The 20,544-nt window shown below is 38.2% G+C and overlaps 1 protein-coding gene across 1 annotated transcript in view; it reads right to left on the reverse strand.

The window, feature by feature from the left end:
• Window positions 1–214: 214 nt before the first annotated feature.
• The window catches only part of LOC124882290 (disks large-associated protein 2), a 132,104-nt gene continuing 111,774 nt past the window's right edge, over window positions 215–20,544 (reverse strand). The window contains exons 6-11 of the mRNA XM_047388593.1: window positions 10,185–10,537; window positions 9,140–9,225; window positions 8,648–9,054; window positions 8,316–8,407; window positions 6,183–6,335; window positions 215–2,955 (exon numbers count right to left, since the gene is read on the reverse strand). Coding sequence (XP_047244549.1) covers window positions 2,740–2,955; window positions 6,183–6,335; window positions 8,316–8,407; window positions 8,648–9,054; window positions 9,140–9,225; window positions 10,185–10,537 — 1,307 coding nt within the window. The 3' untranslated portion in view covers window positions 215–2,739. The remainder of the gene's footprint in view (window positions 2,956–6,182; window positions 6,336–8,315; window positions 8,408–8,647; window positions 9,055–9,139; window positions 9,226–10,184; window positions 10,538–20,544) is intronic.

Genomic DNA, 20,544 nt, shown 5'->3' on the forward strand with positions numbered 1-20,544 from the left:
GAAGACCATCCGCCGTCTCATCAGGAGCATGCCCAGGCGTTGTAGGGAGGTCATACAGACACGTGGAGGCCACACACAATACTGAGCCTCATTTTGACTTGTTTTAAGGACATTACATCAAAGTTGGATCAGCCTGTAGTGTGTTTTTCCATTGGTTAATAAATTTGATTTCCATTGATGACTTTTGTGTGATTTTGTTGTCAGCACATTCAACTTTGTACAGAACAAAGTATTCAATGAGAATATTTCATTCATTCAGATCTAGGATGTGTTATTTGAGTGCTCCCTTTATTTTTTTGAGCAGTGAATATTTTTTTAGCACTTTTTCGGAACCGAATGCTAGTTTTAACTAGTCTAATCTTTACATGTGCTAAAAATATGAATATTTATATTGTGTTTGTTTGTAAGGCTCACTTCTCAACTGCTCAGTTTATGATTTAACAAAGCTGAACTCATTAAAAAAAACGTAATATTTTTGCCCTACTTCACACTGTAAAACTAAATGTAAAAAAAAACTTACATGAAAAAATTTAATCACCCTGTCATCCAGTTATATTTATTTGATAGTTTAGCAACCGCTAATCCCCTGGGACATTATTTTATTCAATTTTTTGCATCAATGGCATCTCTACATTCATTACTGTTTTGGTAAGGCCATAGGGTAAGGTTTTCAGATTCAGCACACTCATCCTGGAGTAAAATAGTCCAACACGAGGTGAGCCTCATTGCCGGTAGAAAAAAACAAGCAAAATGTGTCATAATCTCTCAACTTTTCACCGCCTCATACAGAGAACACAGACTGCTCTCCTCTGTTTAACATGTTTAGATTAAAACAAGAAAAACTATGATGCAACATAATCCTAGCGGCAATATCAGCATTTGTTTTTTATTACTCAGGGTTAGATTGACAAATGGAGATGACTGGAAATGCACTGGAAGTGTGAGGAAAAATAAGAACATGAACCATGATGTATTAAGTTTTGTTTAAAGGTTGTTGGAATGTCAAACCTGTTTCCCCTCCTGTTCAATAATAATAATAATAACCCCAATAACATCCCCTTTGCTTTCTCTGTTCTTTGCAACAATCTGAACTATAAAACTGTCTCCTCATTTAATTCACTGAAAGCAAGAACTTTGCAAAAATGATTGTGTCTGAAGTCACACTCTGCCATCGGGGAGACAGTGGGCACCATGTTAAGAAATCTTAGTTTATAAAGTACTCTTATTTGTGTGTGTGTGCATGTAGGACTGGGTGAGGGACAACAGTTTTAGAGTAAAAAGCAGCACCATTTATTATAGTAACTGAATATTGTTAAAGTGTCATTTGCACCTGTTTTCCCTAGAACTACACAAGCAGATCAAAACAAGAACGGAAGGTCAGATGCAGTGAAATGGAAAGACTCAGCTAAGAAATACTGTTTAATAACAAGACAGATGCTCTGTCAAATCAACCAATGCCTGTTGGTAACTATAAATACTAAATGTATGGCATAAACTATGAAATTGGTCATAAAATATATATACTGTAAGTAAAATTAAAAGTGTTAGAATCATAAGTGTTTACTTAAGAGTGGCATTAGTGCCCTTAAAAAAAGAAACAAGGTGCAATTTCTACAACCTAAATACATTTATATAGGAAATTCTGTTGTAAATTTTTCATCTCTGTTCTTGCAATTCAACTGCAACAATATCACATGATCATCATAAACTACATTTCCCTTGGAAATACAAACATGAATATTATAATGTGCAAAATGCATTGTTTGAAATAACCTTTTTCAGGCTGTGTAAAACTTTTCATTGATAATTCATATTTGTTCTGCAGTGGAAATGTGGACAAGAGCTAGCAATTTACACATATTTTAAAAAATGTCCTAAGAATGAATGGTACTGTAGGAATGGACATGCCTTTATGTGAAAATATTAGCCTGGGAATTTTTTGTCTCATTTTTAATTCTTATCCAGCAACAATGATTAACGGCTGCAGCACCCCTGGTTAAAGAACAATAAAAGGAAAAGATGTGTGGCACTTGCAACATCAACCATGGCAAATGGAACACTATTTTAAAAAGTCAAACTCTGCTTTATGTTTTAACTTTTTAAGTGAAGAGAAAAAAACTAAATCAGTATCCTGCAAAGAAATAGTCCAATAACTTTCAGAGATGGAAGATACATACAGGGTGCTTTGGCCACAGACCATTGTTGCTGGTAAGGAAAATGTTGCATTTCGTTTCATTGAATGTGCAAAGTGTTTTTTTGTCCCTTGACACAGTTTTTTTACTCTATGTTAGCTAATTCTCAGCCATTAGTAAATGTTTCCTGTGGTCTTTAAGATACACTAGGCAAATGTATATTTTGCAGAGGCAATACCAAACAATTTATCTAAAATTTTGGCAGCTGTTGGGTGACTTTTAGCTGAAGGATACCAAGTGAAACATTGAAAAAATTGTTAAGTCTCTAATCGTTTGTGTTTTACAGACTGTTGGGGTTTTTAAAATGTGGTCAAAAACCAGACTCCTATGGCCACATGTCATGATTCTTTACTAATTTAATTTATGCTGATAAAAGGGTAAAGTTTTCTGTTAAAAGATTTGCCCAGTGTAGCTTTAACAGGGAGAGCTTAGAAAAAGGCCAACACACGAAAAGATTGAATAGGGAATTGGAGGGCAGATGTTGTGCCGCGACATGCTGGTATCTGATGAAGAGGGACGACAGGAGCTAAGGATGGTTGTGTGGACCTCAAAGCCGTGTTTGGGCTTCTGGGATGTAGATCTCAATGCTGTCCGCCCTCTCCGTGGCTGAGTCCTGTCTGAAAGAAGCAGCTCGTTTGGCAGCCATGAGGCGTCGGCGGGCTTCCTGTCGCTGGCGGTCTTGGAGGTCAAGAGAGCGCTCCCGCATCACGCTGCCACGCCCCCTGGCTGGCCTCTTTGCCAGAGGTGGAGGCCACTTTTGCTCCTTGGAACACATAAAGAATTGATTAAATCGATTGATTAAATTGTTCCTAATTAACATTTTACACGGGGCTCTCTTGCTCTATTAGCATACATCAAATGACAAAAATAGAAGTCGAGCATGACTGCTATGGGCACTATCTGTAAAAACAGCAATATTCCGTCGCATTTAGCCTGTCACAGCATGAAAAATGGGACATTAATTTTTCACTGACTTTTTCACACATTTAATCAATCACATATACAGCTAAAACTAGACAAAAGACGAAACTACATAAAAACAAACATTTGATTCTTTTTCTCACTGTCTGACATTAAATCAGACTATACATTTTAAGTCAGTGAGAATTACCAAAACTGTTTCTGTTTGTGACATTTTTTGGCTTTCTTTAAATTCAGCAGGTTACATACATTTCCTAACTATTTGGTGGAATTATCCTTAAAACTATATGACTTGGGTCAACATTTTGGGTATCCTTCCACAAGCTTCTCACAATAGTTTGTAGGATTTGGGCCGATTCCTCCTGACAGAACTAGTGCAACCTAGCCAGCTGTGTAGGCCACCTTGCGTACACACAGCTGTTCATGAGACTGAGATCAGACATTTGTGATGACCAACCCCAACACTGACTTTGTCCTTAAGCCACTTTGTAATTATTTGGCAGTATAATTAGGGTCATTGTCTATTTGGAAGACATACCAATGGTCATTACAGCCAACTATTTATTTTTTAGTATGATCAGACCACAGAACATGTCTCCAAAAATGAAGGTAATTGTCCCTGAATGCCTTTGTAAACTGTAATCTGTCTTTTACTTTTGCTCTGGGGTTAATTGCATTGTTTACCTCACAATGCTATCTCTGTCATTTTTGGACCCAGAACCTGTCTTCTTCCTGAACATTCCCATGATGTTAAAACTTGTGTATAATTGCTTAAAGAAATGAACATGACACCTTCAGACTCCTGGAAATTGTATTAAAGTATAAACCAGCCAAGACAGCTTTTCCTGATATTACTTTTCCAGTCATACGAACCACTTAAAGTGCTGTACACTAGAACCACATTCACCCAATGGCACTCACTAATGCGCACACATTCACTTAACTGATACACAGATTGGTAGGCAACTTGAGGTTAAGTGTCTTGTCTAGGGGCACACTGATGTGTGGCAGGAGGAAATTGCTTATAATTGCTGACCAACTTTTCGCAACTAGTCGTTGATATTTCGGCCAACTTATGTTTTGGAATGATTTCCAAGTCTTTCAGGTTGGAGGGCCTCCTAGCCATCACCCTAATCTTTAGTTACCTCCACAGATTCTCAATTGGATTCGAATCAGGACTCTGGTGTTATTGTTTTGGCCACTTCAAAACAAGAATATTAATTCCAGTCAGAAGAAATGTGTTGGTAACATTAAAATACTTTTTTAAACCTAAATCTGCCAGGGGTATAATTAATTTTGGGCTTAACTGTATGTATATTTAGTTAAATATGGTGAAAAAGTGACTTAAAAAAAATTCACACCTCATTTTTCTTCGTATGGGGGACTTAATGTCACAATATATTGTGTGTGCAACTTTAAAAACATATGCTGCCAGGATGAACTTAAACTATTACTGTATATCAATTCATTGTTGTTGAACATTATTACATAAACACAATATTTTCATAAGGATTGTGAGCAGGCTGAGTTTCTCTGACTGCAAGGCGGTGTTGGTATAAACAGTGCCTGCCTTGATTCAACAAGGCTAAGCATGGCACATCGGTGTCATGGTGAGGGTTCACCTCTACTGAAGTTATGTGCCTGCAAACTGCTGGAGGCAATAGCATGCTTATAGCAAAACATATCACATAAAGATAATTACCCAAGTGCCCTAAACGATCTTGTTACTTCTAAAGTTGCAGTTACTAATTAAATAGATGTCTTGCAACTGTAGGTCTCTCATCTGCAAGCAAATTTTTTATAAATGTGCTTTAAATTACATTGTGTGAGAAGTGGTATAACTGAATGCTTAAATAACCCCATTGTTTCACATCTTTTTTTTATGATCACAAAAGTTTGTATTTACAATCCGATAAGAATACAATTTTATTGTTAACTCCAGCTTGTCCCGAGACAAATCAATCAATGTCATAATCAATTTTACAGTTATAACCTTACAATAAGGAATGCCAATTAAATTCAGATGGATATAGCTTTAATTTATAGTACAGCAAGTAAAATATTTTCCCTTAAACATACTGTATTGTCTAATTTAAGCTACATATTCAGTTTTAAGCAGAACATAATAGAACCATAGATCTAAGAGCCCATAGATCATTGAGCCGTGAATTCTGCTCTCTAACAGAAATTCCTGAAAGGAGGATGTCCTACCATTACTTAAACTCAAGCACACTTGGATTATGTAGCAGGACAATGATCTTAAGTACAATGGTGACTCCATCTTTGAATGGCTCCAAAAAAATAATTAAGGTTTTGGAGTGGCATAGTGAGACTTTAAATCTAATTTAGATGCTGGGGCATGTCCTTAAACAGACCATTCATTTGTAAAAGCCCTCCAACAGAAGAGTGGGGCAAAATTCCTCCACAGCAATGTAAGAGTCACTGCCAGATTTCACGATGGCAGTTGTTAAAGGGCTAGGTTGTTTGGATTGCGCTTTTCCCTCAATAAATGAAATCATGATTTGAAAACGGCTTTTTGTTTTTACCCAGGTTATCTCTGTTTCATATCAAAATGTGTTTGATGCATCTGAAATATGTTCTTATTACAAAAAAGCAAAAACAACAGAAATGTGTAAGAGGGCAAGTCTCATTTCACACCACTGTATGGACTTTAATCAGTAACTAAGTATTTAATGTTTAAATGCAAAATGTAATGATCTTTAACTGTTTTTTCAAATTAGATTTGATGAATATTTTACAAAAAATAGCTAAAAAAAACAACTTCTGTTGACTTGTAGACTTCCATTTTAAAATCTGATTTTCCAAAGTAAAGAGGAGATGAATTTACCCCATGGATGCTGCTAGTGACTTTAACAAGAAAACCAAATGTTGCTTTTGGCTATCTAAACTAAAACAGATGGTTCCATCTTGTTAATACTCTAACCTCCTGCCAGGGCCATGCCTAAAAATGAACACTGATGCTGTTAATGCAGTTTCCTTCTAAGCTGAGCACGTTCATCTGGAGTCCATTAAGACCAATTATTATGACCGTGTGGAGGGAAATGATACCTTCTTCTCGGGACTCTCCACCAGCTGCCACTGGTTGCTCTTGATCTGCTCCAGCTCATCAAACTTGGCAGTGACGTCATCAATGGTAAGCTGCAAAAGGTCCCAGAATCCAGCCAGGTCCTGAGATGTGGGTCGAGGCATCGCACTGGGGTCCTGGAAAACATATGCTAGTAAAAATGCAAATAAAATAAGTGTTTCCTGTACCACAAAGGAAGGGGGATATCTCATAAAACTGACAATGTGAAAGTTTTAATCACAGTACTTTTGTACATATTGTTTCTGCTCCCTGTCATGTATTTACAGTTTGATATCCCATTTATGACCACTGTGTGGCAGTATATTACCAGCATTCGTTTTGGATCCCTATATACCAGGGCTTGAGAGTGTATTTTAAACATAAATAGGGAAAGGCAAATGTACTACAATTGTTCTTAAATTTTCAAGGCATTACTTTCTCAGAAGCACACTCTAAGACCATGATGATGTTAAAGTTGCCTAATGAGAGGATAGTGACACTGGTATTTCAGGATCTTCTGCTTTAAGATTGGCTTCAGTCTTGATGGCTCATGGGTTTTTCCTAATCATTCTCACCAGTTGTCTTTTCTCTGAGGGTGACAGTTACATAGTTGAAACTTGGACACACATGGATGTTCTAATTGGACAATGACCTCCAAACTCCCATCGAAACTACTTTTGGGATGGACAAAGCAGGCCAATAATCTTCATTAATGGCATTCCTCAAAGCCCTAACCTCAACCAGGTTTAAAAACCAGGTCAGCACCTGGAAACCAACCAGGTATTTCTTCTAATTCTGATAAGAAGAGTGGTCAAATGCCCATGCAGAATTAAGTCAAGACCTTGTTGATGGCTACAAACGCTATGCAATTCTTCTGGAGTATCTTCAAAGGACATTTATCCAAATATTATTGAAGGTGGATGCCTATATTTGACCCAGTAAGATTAATTTTGACTCAGTGTGGATTAGATTCATAACACATTTCCAGTTGTGCACCTAATTTTAGCTTTCAAAAATGTTGAATAATTATTCCACCCTGAAAAAAGAATGCAAGCATCTCACCAGCACAGTAGAGCAGGAGACTAAATTAGTAAACACTACTTTAACACATAGACAAAATGTGCCAGATATTCACTATTAATCCGGTCAAAATTTGTATGACCTGTGAATTTTACTGTTGAATCTTCTGACTAGTCTCAAAATACTGTGTTGCAACACACGCATCTGAAGTAACACCACACAAAGGAAGACAGCCAGATAGAACCATGTGATCATTTCCTCAAACAGCAAAACACAAAAACCAAGAAGAGATTCATCAATTCAAAGTTAACAACATTCAGAGCTTTTTATAAACACAAAGTGCAGTTCTTCATCTGCTTCTTTTTGAGACATTTCTAAAAGCTCAGGGCAATCTAAGGCTTGTCACTACCGATGTTAGACTTAATTTATCATCCTATTATCTATGAGGCGAGGCAAACAGTAGGGTTATTCAAAAAAAAGAAACACATCTAGAAAAAAAACACAAAAACAACACAAGTCAGTAAGAGAGCAGACTTCAATCACAATGAGCAGCATTTCATTTTTTTTTCTTTTTGTCTTGTCTTTGAAGGGTCTAATTAAGATAAGTTTGTTACTCTCTCTTTCACTGTCTGTCTCTTCTTTTTCTCCAGAAACATTAAACAACCATATTCTGATAACTGCTGACTCGGGGGACAGTTAGCATCAGAAAAGGTATAAGGCATGAGAAGATGTGACATGAGGGCTAAACAGTGAGAGGGTGATGCACTCCATTATTAAGACTCTGAATTCCCATTCAACCTGCTGCCTCTGTGCATTAATGGATTGCCTCAACACAGGTGCTGCTTCCTATTGGAATTCCCCTTTTGTCAGCTGTGGGCCAATAGCAACAGAGTGACTGCTCCACCATTGATCTTTGTGGTCTATTTTTGGAAGGTGCACAAGTGCGGTGTCAGGCCAACTACCTGCCCAAAGTTAAGAGAAAGGGAAACCACTCTACATGCAAATATTGGTATTAAGAAGCATGAACAAACTGTGCTTTTCCTGTGTACCAAATGAATGTCATGAGGATAAAATGTTTTTGCCTGAAAATTACTCACCAGATTTTGTTGGCACAGCCAGTAAAACTGCTGAAACTTTTGAGACATTAGTAGCTGAGCACTTCCAACTGCACTCCGGATTTTTCCTAGGACTGGAAAACACACACAAAGTCTGGATTTATAACTGACAGCTTGGCAAAAGCCAGAATGTTGAGCAATCGCCTTTCAGTCATTCACGATAAGCATATCGGCTCATAAAGTGCTTTTCACAACTCTGTGGTCAGCGTCACTGTTAATACTAAAAATATTTATTGTGGCTCCACTAACACACCGCATGTTCCAAAGTATTGACGTCATAGAGCAGAAGCCAATGCTCCTCTCAGGACACTTACTCTCCTCTGACAGGTCATGCTCCTCTGCCTCTCTTTCCATCTCTTTGCACCATTCTTCAAGTCTCTTTGTTTCGTTGTGAAGGAGCTGCATGAACCAACTGCCATCCCTTCGGAGTGGGGGCACTCGGCCCGAGTCGGTGCTCTCCAGGCTGGGTTCCACCAACCAAGGTTCAGGCTGCGGGCTGGGGGGCCCACTGGAAGGCCGGTAGTCCTCCCTGTAACTAAAAAGGCCCTGCGTGCGCACAGTTCTGATGGCTCCGTACTGAGTTGGTGTGCTAGGCTCAGAGTGCCGGCCGAAGGCGCCGCCGAACTGCAGGCCTTTGTCCTCCATGGAGGGAAAGCCTTCCAGTTCCAAATCTGCTTGCACTGCAGTGGTCACACTGTTGGAACGCTTGAACCTACCATGCCTAACAGCAAAGAGAAAGAAATGAAATATACCAACTTGAGACAAAAAAATAAATGTCTTATGACACTTTCACCTGCATTGCATACCGTTTCCTATCCTCCACCTGGATCCCTATAGAGTGAAACTGAGGAAGCCCTTTAACTTCAGCCTCAGAGTCTGTCACAGCTTCCACCTGGGAAATAAAAATAGCAACATATAAACCACCATCAATTTCAATGCAAATGCACACTTCTTGTGACTAGGGCTTTTAAATATGCTTTCTGTAGGTTTATATCTTGAAACAGCTAAAAAAAGACAGATCAAACTGTTGCAATTTATTTTTTTGATATAATATCTGTTTCAAATGTATTCCTTTAAAGTCTATACTTTTTAACATTGAAATAGACCTTGTTCATACAGTGTCTTGCAAACAAATTCATGCACTTTGAACTTTCCCAAATTTTATCATGTTGAAACCACACACTTTAATATATTTTATTGGGATTTGATGCAAACCACCAACACAGAGTAGAGAACAATTGTGTTGTCAGTGAAAATAATAGATAGTTGTGGTGTGAATTTGTATTCACCCTTCCTGGGTCAATGGTTTGCAGAATTGCCTTTAATGCAATTGTAGCTGTAAGTATTTTGAGGCATTTTTCTACCAGCTTTGCACATCTAGAGAAATTGTCCCAGCTCAAGAAAAGATCATTATGTTGAAACCACCACGTTTCACAGTGGGCTGATTTGTAGTTTACTGTATACTAATGGCTGTTATTATTATGAGATTAAATTACACAGAGGTAGTCTTCTGGAGGCAAACAGGCTGCGCTAAATTTTATTTTGGGTTTTCAGAGTAAAGGAGACTGAATACAAAATGACTCCCACAGTTCACAGGTATTTATTTGTAAAAACATTTTGAAAATCATGAATCATTGTCCTTCTACTTTACTATTATGTGGTATTTTATTTGAGTTTATCATACAAAACCTCAATAAGTTTGTGGCTGTAACATGGTAAAATGGGAAAGCACTGTATGTTAAAAATCCATTTGAGTCAGCCTTTCTAACAATGTAAGACAATCAGAAATCACAGACAACTTTGGTATATTTTGTAAGAAACTGGGATCGAGGCTGTCAGTTGTCTTGTTACCTGTATACCAATAGAGGAACGTGGGGTTTTGAGGTACTCTTCAGCCTTTGATACTAGTACAGCCTTGTCACATGTCTGGACAGAGGTGTGACTTCCCACCAAAGCATGCCTCTTGCCTGCCTCCATGGCCATGGTGACTGCCTTGGTGCTGTTCAGGCTGTCCATGGAGCTGTAGATGGGACGGCCAAGGCTATCCGTGGTCCACAGGCCGCCTTGTAAATGCCTGCCTTCCTGGTAGGCATCCTGGGTGGACTCTGTGCTGCTCTGGGCTGTCACAGAAATAAGAGGCTTGGTGGCGGTGCGCGGGGGCACAGGAGGTGGGGTCTTCTTGTAACTGGGAGGGTATGATACCGCTGGATCGCGAAAGCAGGATGAGAGAAAGGGGGCGAGGCAAAACAAGGGGTAGAAGGTAAAAAAAAGTGATAATGAAAAATGTGGCAAAAGCTGACAAAGGCAAATGTTGCAGTTTACCAACATCACACAAAGTGTGATAGAGGGACCTAGTTGCATGATGAGAAACCAGACCATTTAGCAGCTAAAGCGATATGAATGTCAGTAAGGTGAAAAAAAAGCAGCTTTCCATTGGGGAAAAAATGAAGCATTATGGAAAAGATTTGGTTTTTTTTGTGTGCAAAATAAATTTTAATTGCAGTCCAGATTGGACCTCATAGGTTGGCCTGAGTTACAAAACTGGAATGAATTACTGTTTTGATTACAGGTTCTATGAAAAATTTCTGATTTGTAATACCGTTATTTACATGTTAAAAAAAGAAGAACCTTAGTTTTCCAGAAATTTTTTTTAAAGTCTTTTCTGTCTCATTGTAGTGAACCTATTATTGTGTCATCTTATCGTGTGTCCTAGATCCATCACTAGCATCTTCCTGCAGATTATCGATTTTAAGTGTGTAAAATAGTATTTGATGATTTTAAACTGTTACGAATTTGTTATTTAAAAAAACTGGGTAACAAATTGCCTAAACCTAAAATCTTAAACTGAGCTTTTACTTCATTATATGTGAAGACAGTGTTGTTTGTCCCCTTGAGTTTAGGAGCCTTTTTATACTGGAATGTTTCCAAACCAAACAAAATATATTACTTTAAAATGTGGCAGTTATTGTTGGAGGGAAAAGCAGCTGGAAATCTATAGTAACCCTAAAGAAATGACGATCAGGTCCATTTTCAAAATATTACAAGAAGGCAAGGCCCCTTGTGAGCTAAACATTAAGAAATATGGTAGTCAAGACTTTACCCATCACTTCAGTTTTTAAACAATAGTAAAAATGACTGCAAAAAGTAGTACATGACATAATTCTGGAAAACTGTTTTCAATAGCAAGACTGAACTAGACATTGCTAATCTTCTCACAAACGATCAACATGCTGTACAACAACATTTTCTTCAAGTGAAGCTAAGTTATTTACCGAAGTACAATTAAGGCTCTACTTTCCTGTTAATTACATGCTAGCTGTCTGCAGTGAAAGCAGTCTGTTTTTAACTAGGTACTGAGAAAACAATAGATGGTTTTATTGTAAAGTATTTCCACTACACTATTCTTAAAAAAGCTAGGTAAATCCATTTGCCTTTCAGTGACTATTAATCAATGAATATTTCTCAATATATAGCAACAGATTTCTTTGCAGCTTGAGATCCAAAATGAAGCCCAAAATTCAAGAATTGAATTGGCTTCTCGTGTTTATTTTAATATGTATTGCTAACTTTATTTGCAGTTGATGCTTCCTACAAATAAACTATGTTAAAGTGAAACACAATTAAACAAAATCGTTAATCATAGATCTCAACACAGATCTATAGCAGCCCTTTTAAGAAATATATTCCCTATGGTGTTTGATCTATTTCCCCACTAATCCCCTTGTAATATCTTTCATTTAGAAACACTCATCCATATGTTTACATAAAGGATGTTAATAACCAGCATACGTGAACATGTTCCCTACATGCTGTAGTGTTCTTTTCCTGCTCAAATGCCTGCTGTATGAGCACAGCTATCATTGAACACACATTCTGTGCACACACCAAGGACACCTCAGATTAAAGAAATTCTTATAAACTAAATCTGATCCTAGATTTGACTTCTTTCCAGCGTGAAGGGGCTGGAGTTCTGTGAGACACAGCGGGTGGGTACCAGAATATAATGAGCACAATGACTCAGTGAGTACAGTAAGTCCTCACTTTCTATTATTACACACTGGAGCTGACTGAATTACGTTCTAAATTAAAAAAAAAAAAACATTACAAAATGCTTAGTGCCACCACAGAACTCTAAAACAGGAAAACCAAGCATTCATAACCTAACCTGATGGGAATGTTTATATAATTGTATGGTTTAAAATCCGTTTTGTCATTATATTATAAAGCTGGAAAATCTGAATCCAGCCCTTTATTAGTTAGGCTCTTGTAGAGAATATCCTTATAATGCCTGTCTAGAGCTGTAAAATGTCATGCACAGATGAGAGTGAGATGGAATGGTCTTAAGTTTGAGACAAGGATCAAAACAAAAAAGGTCATAGAAGATGTTCTGGAAGCAAATATAAAATGAAAACTATATAAGGCGAAAATTTGCTTTGAGAAATGGAAGAGGATAAGGAAGGCAAACTCAGACTGACTTCAGACTTAGGGGGTTTATCAGTAATGAAAGACAGGTGTGGCAATTAGCTAACAAAAACCTGGTGTGTTGTGAGGGAGAAGACAAAACAGCTAAGTTAAGAGATACTGATACAAAATATGAAAACAAGAGCACGCATACACAAAAAAAATGATACATGTGACAAACCCCAACATTAAATGTGTGTTACCTTACACAGACTCTACCCTAATACTATTTTGTATAGAATAAATCAAGTTCAATCCAGTTTATTTATATAGCGCCAATTCACAACACATGTCGTCTCAAGGCACTTCACAAAAGTCAGGTACATACATTCCAATTAATCCTAACCACTGAACAGTGCAGTCAGATTCAGTTACTTATTCAAATCGGATAAAAGGTTTTTGTATCTAAGGAATGATATTGTTGTTTACCCTGGTGGTCCAAATGATAATGATGACTTGAATTTCTGCTCTACTTAGTTAACTAACATAGTTAAGATTGGTTAACCTGACTGTAAAAAGCATTACCTCCCTGTCTCTGTCAGAGTTGTGTGTACAAGCCTATTAAACAACAAGGGAATGTTATATTCCCTTGTTGTCAAGCCTGTACTCTCCCCATAAGTAAGCACCACATAGAAGCCATTCACTGGCAGTGAGGCAGGGATCAAACTGTTTAAAACCTGATAATTTGGCCTGTTGCGGTACTTAGAAAAAAGGTTAAAGGACTCACAACGTGTAAAAACTGGCAATGTGGACAATAGTTGAGCAATCACAAAGTAATCAGTGTGAAAGAAGTCCCTCAAAAGCTTAATGATAATGGTTTTATTAGCCTGCCAGTTAAGCAGGTACCAGTCAGATCTTTAGCAGTTTATTCATACACTTTATAGCTGCCTAAATAAATTGACATTTTAAATCACATTTGTTGTCTGTACCAACATTAATGGACATGACATACCTAATGTTGTTCATGTAAATTAGTTTAATTTAGTCATTTGTTTGGACTGTTTCTATAACATCATAGGCCTTTAGTTATTTTCGTACACAAAATGGGTACAAATAGGAATTGGAGGTACAATGACTGAACACTAGATGTCCTTCCGTAGACATAGTAGTGTAAATAAATCTTCGCTCAATCTTTATAAACGTTTTTGACTAAGTTAAACATTTCAAATATATGGTAACAGGTTTTTAGATTGCTATATGGCTCACAGAGGGCATATCTTTACTCTTCACAATATATGTAATAAAATCCATCTATTCGTGTGCAAAATTGACTAAGGAGCAAAACAAAGACATCCCTCTGCTTTGTGAAACTCTTCTGTTTAGCTTGATTGATTCCAAAGCATTTCCGGTCAAAAAAGGAATACTCGGTCCCTCCAGCGGGCTCTGAATGTGCCCCGGCATCTCTAGAAATGCCCACAAAGCCTCCAAGGGGGAGTGTCCAGTATGTATTCTGATAAAATGCCTGAACCACCCCAGCTGCCTCCTTTTGATGCTGAAGAGCAGTAGCTGTAGTTCAACCCCTCCCCCTTCTCCGAATGGCAAATGTCTACAGGAGAAAGCTCATTTTATCTGCATGTATTCAGGAGTCTCATTACCATAGGTGAGAGTCATACATAGACAGACCAGTATACATTCTGGTTTTGGGACAAAGGATGTGATAACCACACTAATCAGATATCACTGACAGGTGAAGTGAATAACAATGATTATTTTTCTACATGGTTATCCTTAGTGAGAGGAATATATTATGCAGAAGGTGGACATTTTGTGCTTAAAACTGGTATAAGTAGAAAAAATTGTCAAGGGACAGAATTTAGGACAGTTTGACAAGGGTCAAAGTCTGATAGTTAGATAACAGTCAGAGCATCTCCAACCTGCAGCTCTTGTGCAGTGTTCTCAATTCTCAGTGGTCAGTTTCTATCAAAAGTGGTCCAAAGAAGGACAACTGTTCAACTGGCAACAGGATCAGTGATGCATGTGAGGATCAATGTTTGTCCTTTCTCATCCGATACAACAGACAAGCTACTTTAGCTTAAATTGCCGCCATCCAAGTGGATAGTTACTTTGACACGTGACATTTACCTCAGGACCGTACTCCATGTACACCCTCTTTTGGAAACTGTATACCAGAAACTCCAGACACTGAGACAATGTTAGCTTTTCCTCTATCTTGGACATGTACAAAGTTGCCTCTGATTTGAGGCGCCATGATGTCATTACAGACAGCTTCAGCCAAGTTAATGTTTCTTTTTTACTTTGATGCAGAAAGGTAAACTGGACAATGCACAGCGCTCTGCATGTCCCTCAACCCAGCTCTGTGCAGTGCAGCCCTGTTTTGAAAGCAAATCACTAGAAGGCAGGTGGCCATAATGTTTTGCCTGATTAATTTCCATTTTTCTTTTTAACTGAACTAATATAATATGTTTTTGTTATACTGACCAGTCAAATACCTTTTACCAGAGCATTATGTACTCAGCTGCACAACACTCCCACTATCACTCACAGATACACAGAGTTTAGGTAACTTGGGGGTTAATGCCTTGCCCGTGGGCACATATACATGTTGTGGTGGAAGCTAGAATTGAAGTCACAACCTAATGCTTGCCAGATGCTTCCTATTGACCTACCACCACTCATACTCTTAACAGCTTTTGATTCAGTGGATCTAAATGATCTCCAAATGTGACCTCAAGCTTCTTCAAGCACAAAAATCTCACTGCAAAATACATTTGAAATGGTGGTGGGTTTTGATAAACACAGGAGCCAAAGCAGTTCAAAGCGATTTACTAGCAAAAACTGGAGGGTTGAATCTGGATTCTGTCTAAAGCAGCTGGAGAAAGGAATATAATCTAATGTTGGTACTATCAAAGAGGTCTGGATTGGCACCAGTGGTTTATAGTCAGATGATCTGTGACCTTTTGTGTGAGATGACTGATTCTTCATTTTCAGCATCCCAAATAGTCTTGGCTCTCTCTGCCTTGGCTAGCTTTTTCTCTGCACAGAGCACAATCTCTTAAAAACTGTTACTCAACCTGAATAGTATCTATAGCAAGATTTACAGTTTTAGTTAATACACTAGTTAAATACATAGATCAAGAAAGTTCATTGTCCTTCATTTAGTCGGTTGATGCTGCCGTTGTTTGAACTGGATTGTGTGGCTTTGCATGGCTGCACAAAGTAGATGAGTAAATACATCCACATACAGAGGGAAGGCAGGACAAGACCTAAAACGTAACTGAAATTTAGTCAGTTGTGTTGCTGTTCAGCTTACAAATTAACAGAATTGATTTAAGAATTTAGACAGTTTTGTTACTTTCCCTAACCCTAAATTACCTGGTAATGGTAGCTCAATTTATAATTTCAGGGGAGACATTATTGTTTTATGAAACCATGTCAAGGTGAGAGGGATTTGCAGGAAATGATGGTCTTGGCGTTTTTTTATTAGTTTATGTGCAGCATTTAAATGTTCTGTTGCTTGAGCTTTACTGCCATGCATGCGTTAGGTGTTTTCTAGCTTTTAAAATGCTTACATTTGTGTTTCAATAAATTGCTAAATGAAATTTTGAACATTGTTCCCTATTTAATGACTCAATTGGACTCAAGTTGCAAAAGCAAAAAAGGAGAACTTTACAGATAATGACAGAAGTCTTTAACGTCTCTGATAATCACCCAGAAATAGACATTTTATCTTCCTTTGCAAGAACCAAGTATGACACTAGTTGGTGTTTAAATCAGGTGATAGAGATTTAGCTCGTTCTACGTCTTTATTTTGAATTTATTTTGATTTTTGGTCTATTTCTACAATAAAATTCAACACTATTCAATTCATATAATCTGTTGCAACACTTGTGACATGATTTTATTAAATGTCATGTTGGCTCATGTCATCACACTGCCTCTAAATGTTTTACAGGATGCTGTTTTGGATCGTGAGACTATTCATTGGATCTATTGGATCTCTATTCATTTACAATGACTATCGTCATGACAGGTTAATCTTCTATACGAACAATATTATCCCACAAACAGGTCTGGCGTTGATTGAGTTTTTGGATTTTACAATTCTTTTTTCACTTTGAGTGGGAAATCCTCTCCTTTGACAACATTTCTATGGGATATGTAGGCTGAAGAAGAGGTCCTACATGGCAGCTTTATAAGTATTACACATGGCCCAGTCTTTGTCCATGTGGGTTTGATGCAGGTACATGGTGGGTTCAGGTTGGCCACAACATAAATTTTCTTATTTTCTCCTATTGTAAAACCAAACCATATTGCACATTTTGAGCCTATGCACAATTCCCATTTGTGATACAAAGGGTAATGTGCATACCATCTACAGGTCCTTCTCAAAATATTAGCATATTGTGATAAAGTTCATTATTTTCCATAATGTCATGATGAAAATTTAACATTCATATATTTTAGATTCATTGCACACTAACTGAAATATTTCAGGTCTTTTATTGTCTTAATACGGATGATTTTGGCATACAGCTCATGAAAACCCAAAATTCCTATCTCACAAAATTAGCATATCATTAAAAGGGTCTCTAAACGAGCTATGAACCTAATCATCTGAATCAACGAGTTAACTCTAAACACCTGCAAAAGATTCCTGAGGCCTTTAAAACTCCCAGCCTGGTTCATCACTCAAAACCCCAATCATGGGTAAGACTGCTAACCTGACTGCTGTCCAGAAGGCCACTATTGACACCCTCTAGCAAGAGGGTAAGACACAGAAAGAAATTTCTGAACGAATAGGCTGTTCCCAGAGTGCTGTATCAAGGCACCTCAGTGGGAAGTCTGTGGGAAGGAAAAAGTGTGGCAGAAAACGCTGCACAACGAGAAGAGGTGACCGGACCCTGAGGAAGATTGTGGAGAAGGGCCGATTCCGGACCTTGGGGGACCTGCGGAAGCAGTGGACTGAGTCTGGAGTAGAAACATCCAGAGCCACCGTGCACAGGCGTGTGCAGGAAATGGGCTACAGGTGCCGCATTCCCCAGGTCAAGCCACTTTTGAACCAGAAACAGCGGCAGAAGCGCCTGACCTGGGCTACAGAGAAGCAGCACTGGACTGTTGCTCAGTGGTCCAAAGTACTTTTTTCGGATGAAAGCAAATTCTGCATGTCATTCAGAAATCAAGGTGCCAGAGACTGGAGGAAGACTGGGGAGAAGGAAATGCCAAAATGCCAGAAGTCCATTGTCAAGTACCCACAGTCAGTGATGGTCTGGGGTGCCGTGTCAGCTGCTGGTGTTGGTCCACTGTGTTTTATCAAGGGCAGGGTCAATGCAGCTAGCTATCAGGAGATTTTGGAGCACTTCATGCTTCCATCTGCTGAAAAGCTTTATGGAGATGAAGATTTCATTTTTCAGCATGACCTGGCACCTGCTCACAGTACGAAAACCACTGGTAAATGGTTTACTGACCATGGTATCACTGTGCTCAATTGGCCTGCCAACTCTCCTGACCTGAACCCCATAGAGAATCTGTGGGATATTGTGAAGAGAACGTTGAGAGACTCAAGACCCAACACTCTGGATGAGCTAAAGGCTGCTATCGAAGCATCCTGGGCCTCCATAAGACCTCAGCAGTGCCACAGGCTGATTGCCTCCATGCCACGCCGCATTGAAGCAGTCATTTCTGCAAAAGGATTCCCGACCAAGTATTGAGTGCATAACTGTACATGATTATTTGAAGGTTGACGTTTTTTGTATTAAAAATACTTTTCTTTTATTGGTCGGATGAAATATGCTAATTTTGTGAGATAGGAATTTTGGGTTTTCATGAGCTGTATGCCAAAATCATCCGTATTAAGACAATAAAAGACCTGAAATATTTCAGTTAGTGTGCAATGAATCTAAAATATATGAATGTTAAATTTTCATCATTACATTATGAAAAATAATGAACTTTATCACAATATGCTAATATTTTGAGAAGGACCTGTAGGTTAGATCATGTTTAGGATCCAAATGGGCTGCAGATCAGGTTTCCAGTTTTGGCTCCATCCACTCAGTCAAATAGACCTCAGCGTAACCAACAACGAAATGAATATCTGTTTAATTTGGAACTAACTGACAATTTTATGTGTGCCCTTTTTTGCCCATTGAATACCTTGATAAATCCAAAATTCATATATTGGCAGTTTCTAACCAGGCTATGTGTTTCAAAAGGTGTTATTACTGTGGAACAGACCCTGTGAATTCCATTGCTCATCTTATTAAAAAAATAAGACAAAGAATGGAATATAAAGATGAATCTAAGTGAAGATTACTAATATTTCTTATTATATTGCATTCCTTCGCTAGTTCATAAAACTGTTAATCCTTAAATTTTTTTTACAGCCTAATAGGAGTCGGTTACACTTGCACTTAACACTCCTTTGACCCATGTTGTAGGATCACAGCAACAGCTTTCAAATACATGCACTCAGATCAAATCTATCAAATAAATTGTTTAAGTTATAATGAAAACATCATACCAAAGCTGTCTCTGTAACAGCTTTTAACAATCTGTTAAGTCCTTGTAGAGACATTTGTTCTGGGTTTTCCAAACAAATGTTGTCTAGTGCTACAGCTGTGAAAGGGTTTAGGTTAATTGTTCAGGCATCATTCCTTTAGGTTTAGTTTCTTGATTGTTTTTTTATGGTGCATTTTAATTTTGTTTACTTCAGTAGGATTAATTCTTTGGTTTCATTGTCTTTGTTTCTCTGTTCAGTTCATATCGTGTTTTTTTTTATACTCACTGCCACCTTAATCGGCTTCATTCGGTCCACCTGCTTCATGCCAATCAGCCTCACTGTTTTCACCTGTGCCATGCTCTTTATATACTCTTCTGTACTCCTTGCTGGAGAATACCGTTTGTTTTATTGCCATGACAGGTCCATTCCTGCCGTCATGCCTCACCTTGTAGGTTTTTCTTTAAATATTAAACATTTTAAACTCACCGCGCTGCCTCTTTCTACCTGTCTGCACTTGGTTCAGCTACCAAGAGCCTTTCCTGACAAAACAGCACTGTGTAAAGGTTTTATTAAACAGATAGCATAGATACAACTTTATCGGCTCAGAAATATAGAAATATATCTCCTCATTTGTTCTTTTAAAAAGAATACTTGGGCCTATAATGATTAGCAAATTACATAACGAGCAATTTGTTTAGTGACTACAAAACAAAGGGCCTACAGACGTTTATTTACTTCTGCCTATGCATATCCTCAGCCATTCGAGTCATGGCAACTACGATAGGCTTAAATTGATGGCAACCAGACTTTTGCTTAGTTTTTCTGAAAACAATTTGACCCCTATCTAAGAGTCTTTTTCATTTCTGGAAGCTCACAGTTAAGCAACCTTGAGTTGGGAGCTGCCGTTTTCTAAGAACATGGAAGCTCATTCTCCTAAGAGCATTCCAAGTCAACGATCAACGACCCGCCCTTCCCTCCCTGGGAACTCGTCAAAGACTCCCAAATAGGTGTCGAAATGTTTTCAGAAAAATTGAGCGAAAGTTCAATTGCCTTCGATTTAGACCTGTTGTAGTTGTCTTTGCTACTACTGAGAAACAGAGGAGATGTAACACTGCTACCTGGAGGTGGTTGAGCACGGTCCACACTGCACGAAGTAGGGAGACGAAACTGAATCCCTGTAAGGAGGAAGTAACAACCGTTAGAAAGAAAACATTCAGGTAAAAGTATACACTTAAATGGATTCATTCAAATGCATACTGTAGGTAAATAGTAAATCTACAAAGGCCACTT

Source organism: Girardinichthys multiradiatus, chromosome 15 (genome assembly GCF_021462225.1).
Source record: "Girardinichthys multiradiatus isolate DD_20200921_A chromosome 15, DD_fGirMul_XY1, whole genome shotgun sequence".
Classification (NCBI taxonomy): domain Eukaryota; kingdom Metazoa; phylum Chordata; class Actinopteri; order Cyprinodontiformes; family Goodeidae; genus Girardinichthys; species Girardinichthys multiradiatus.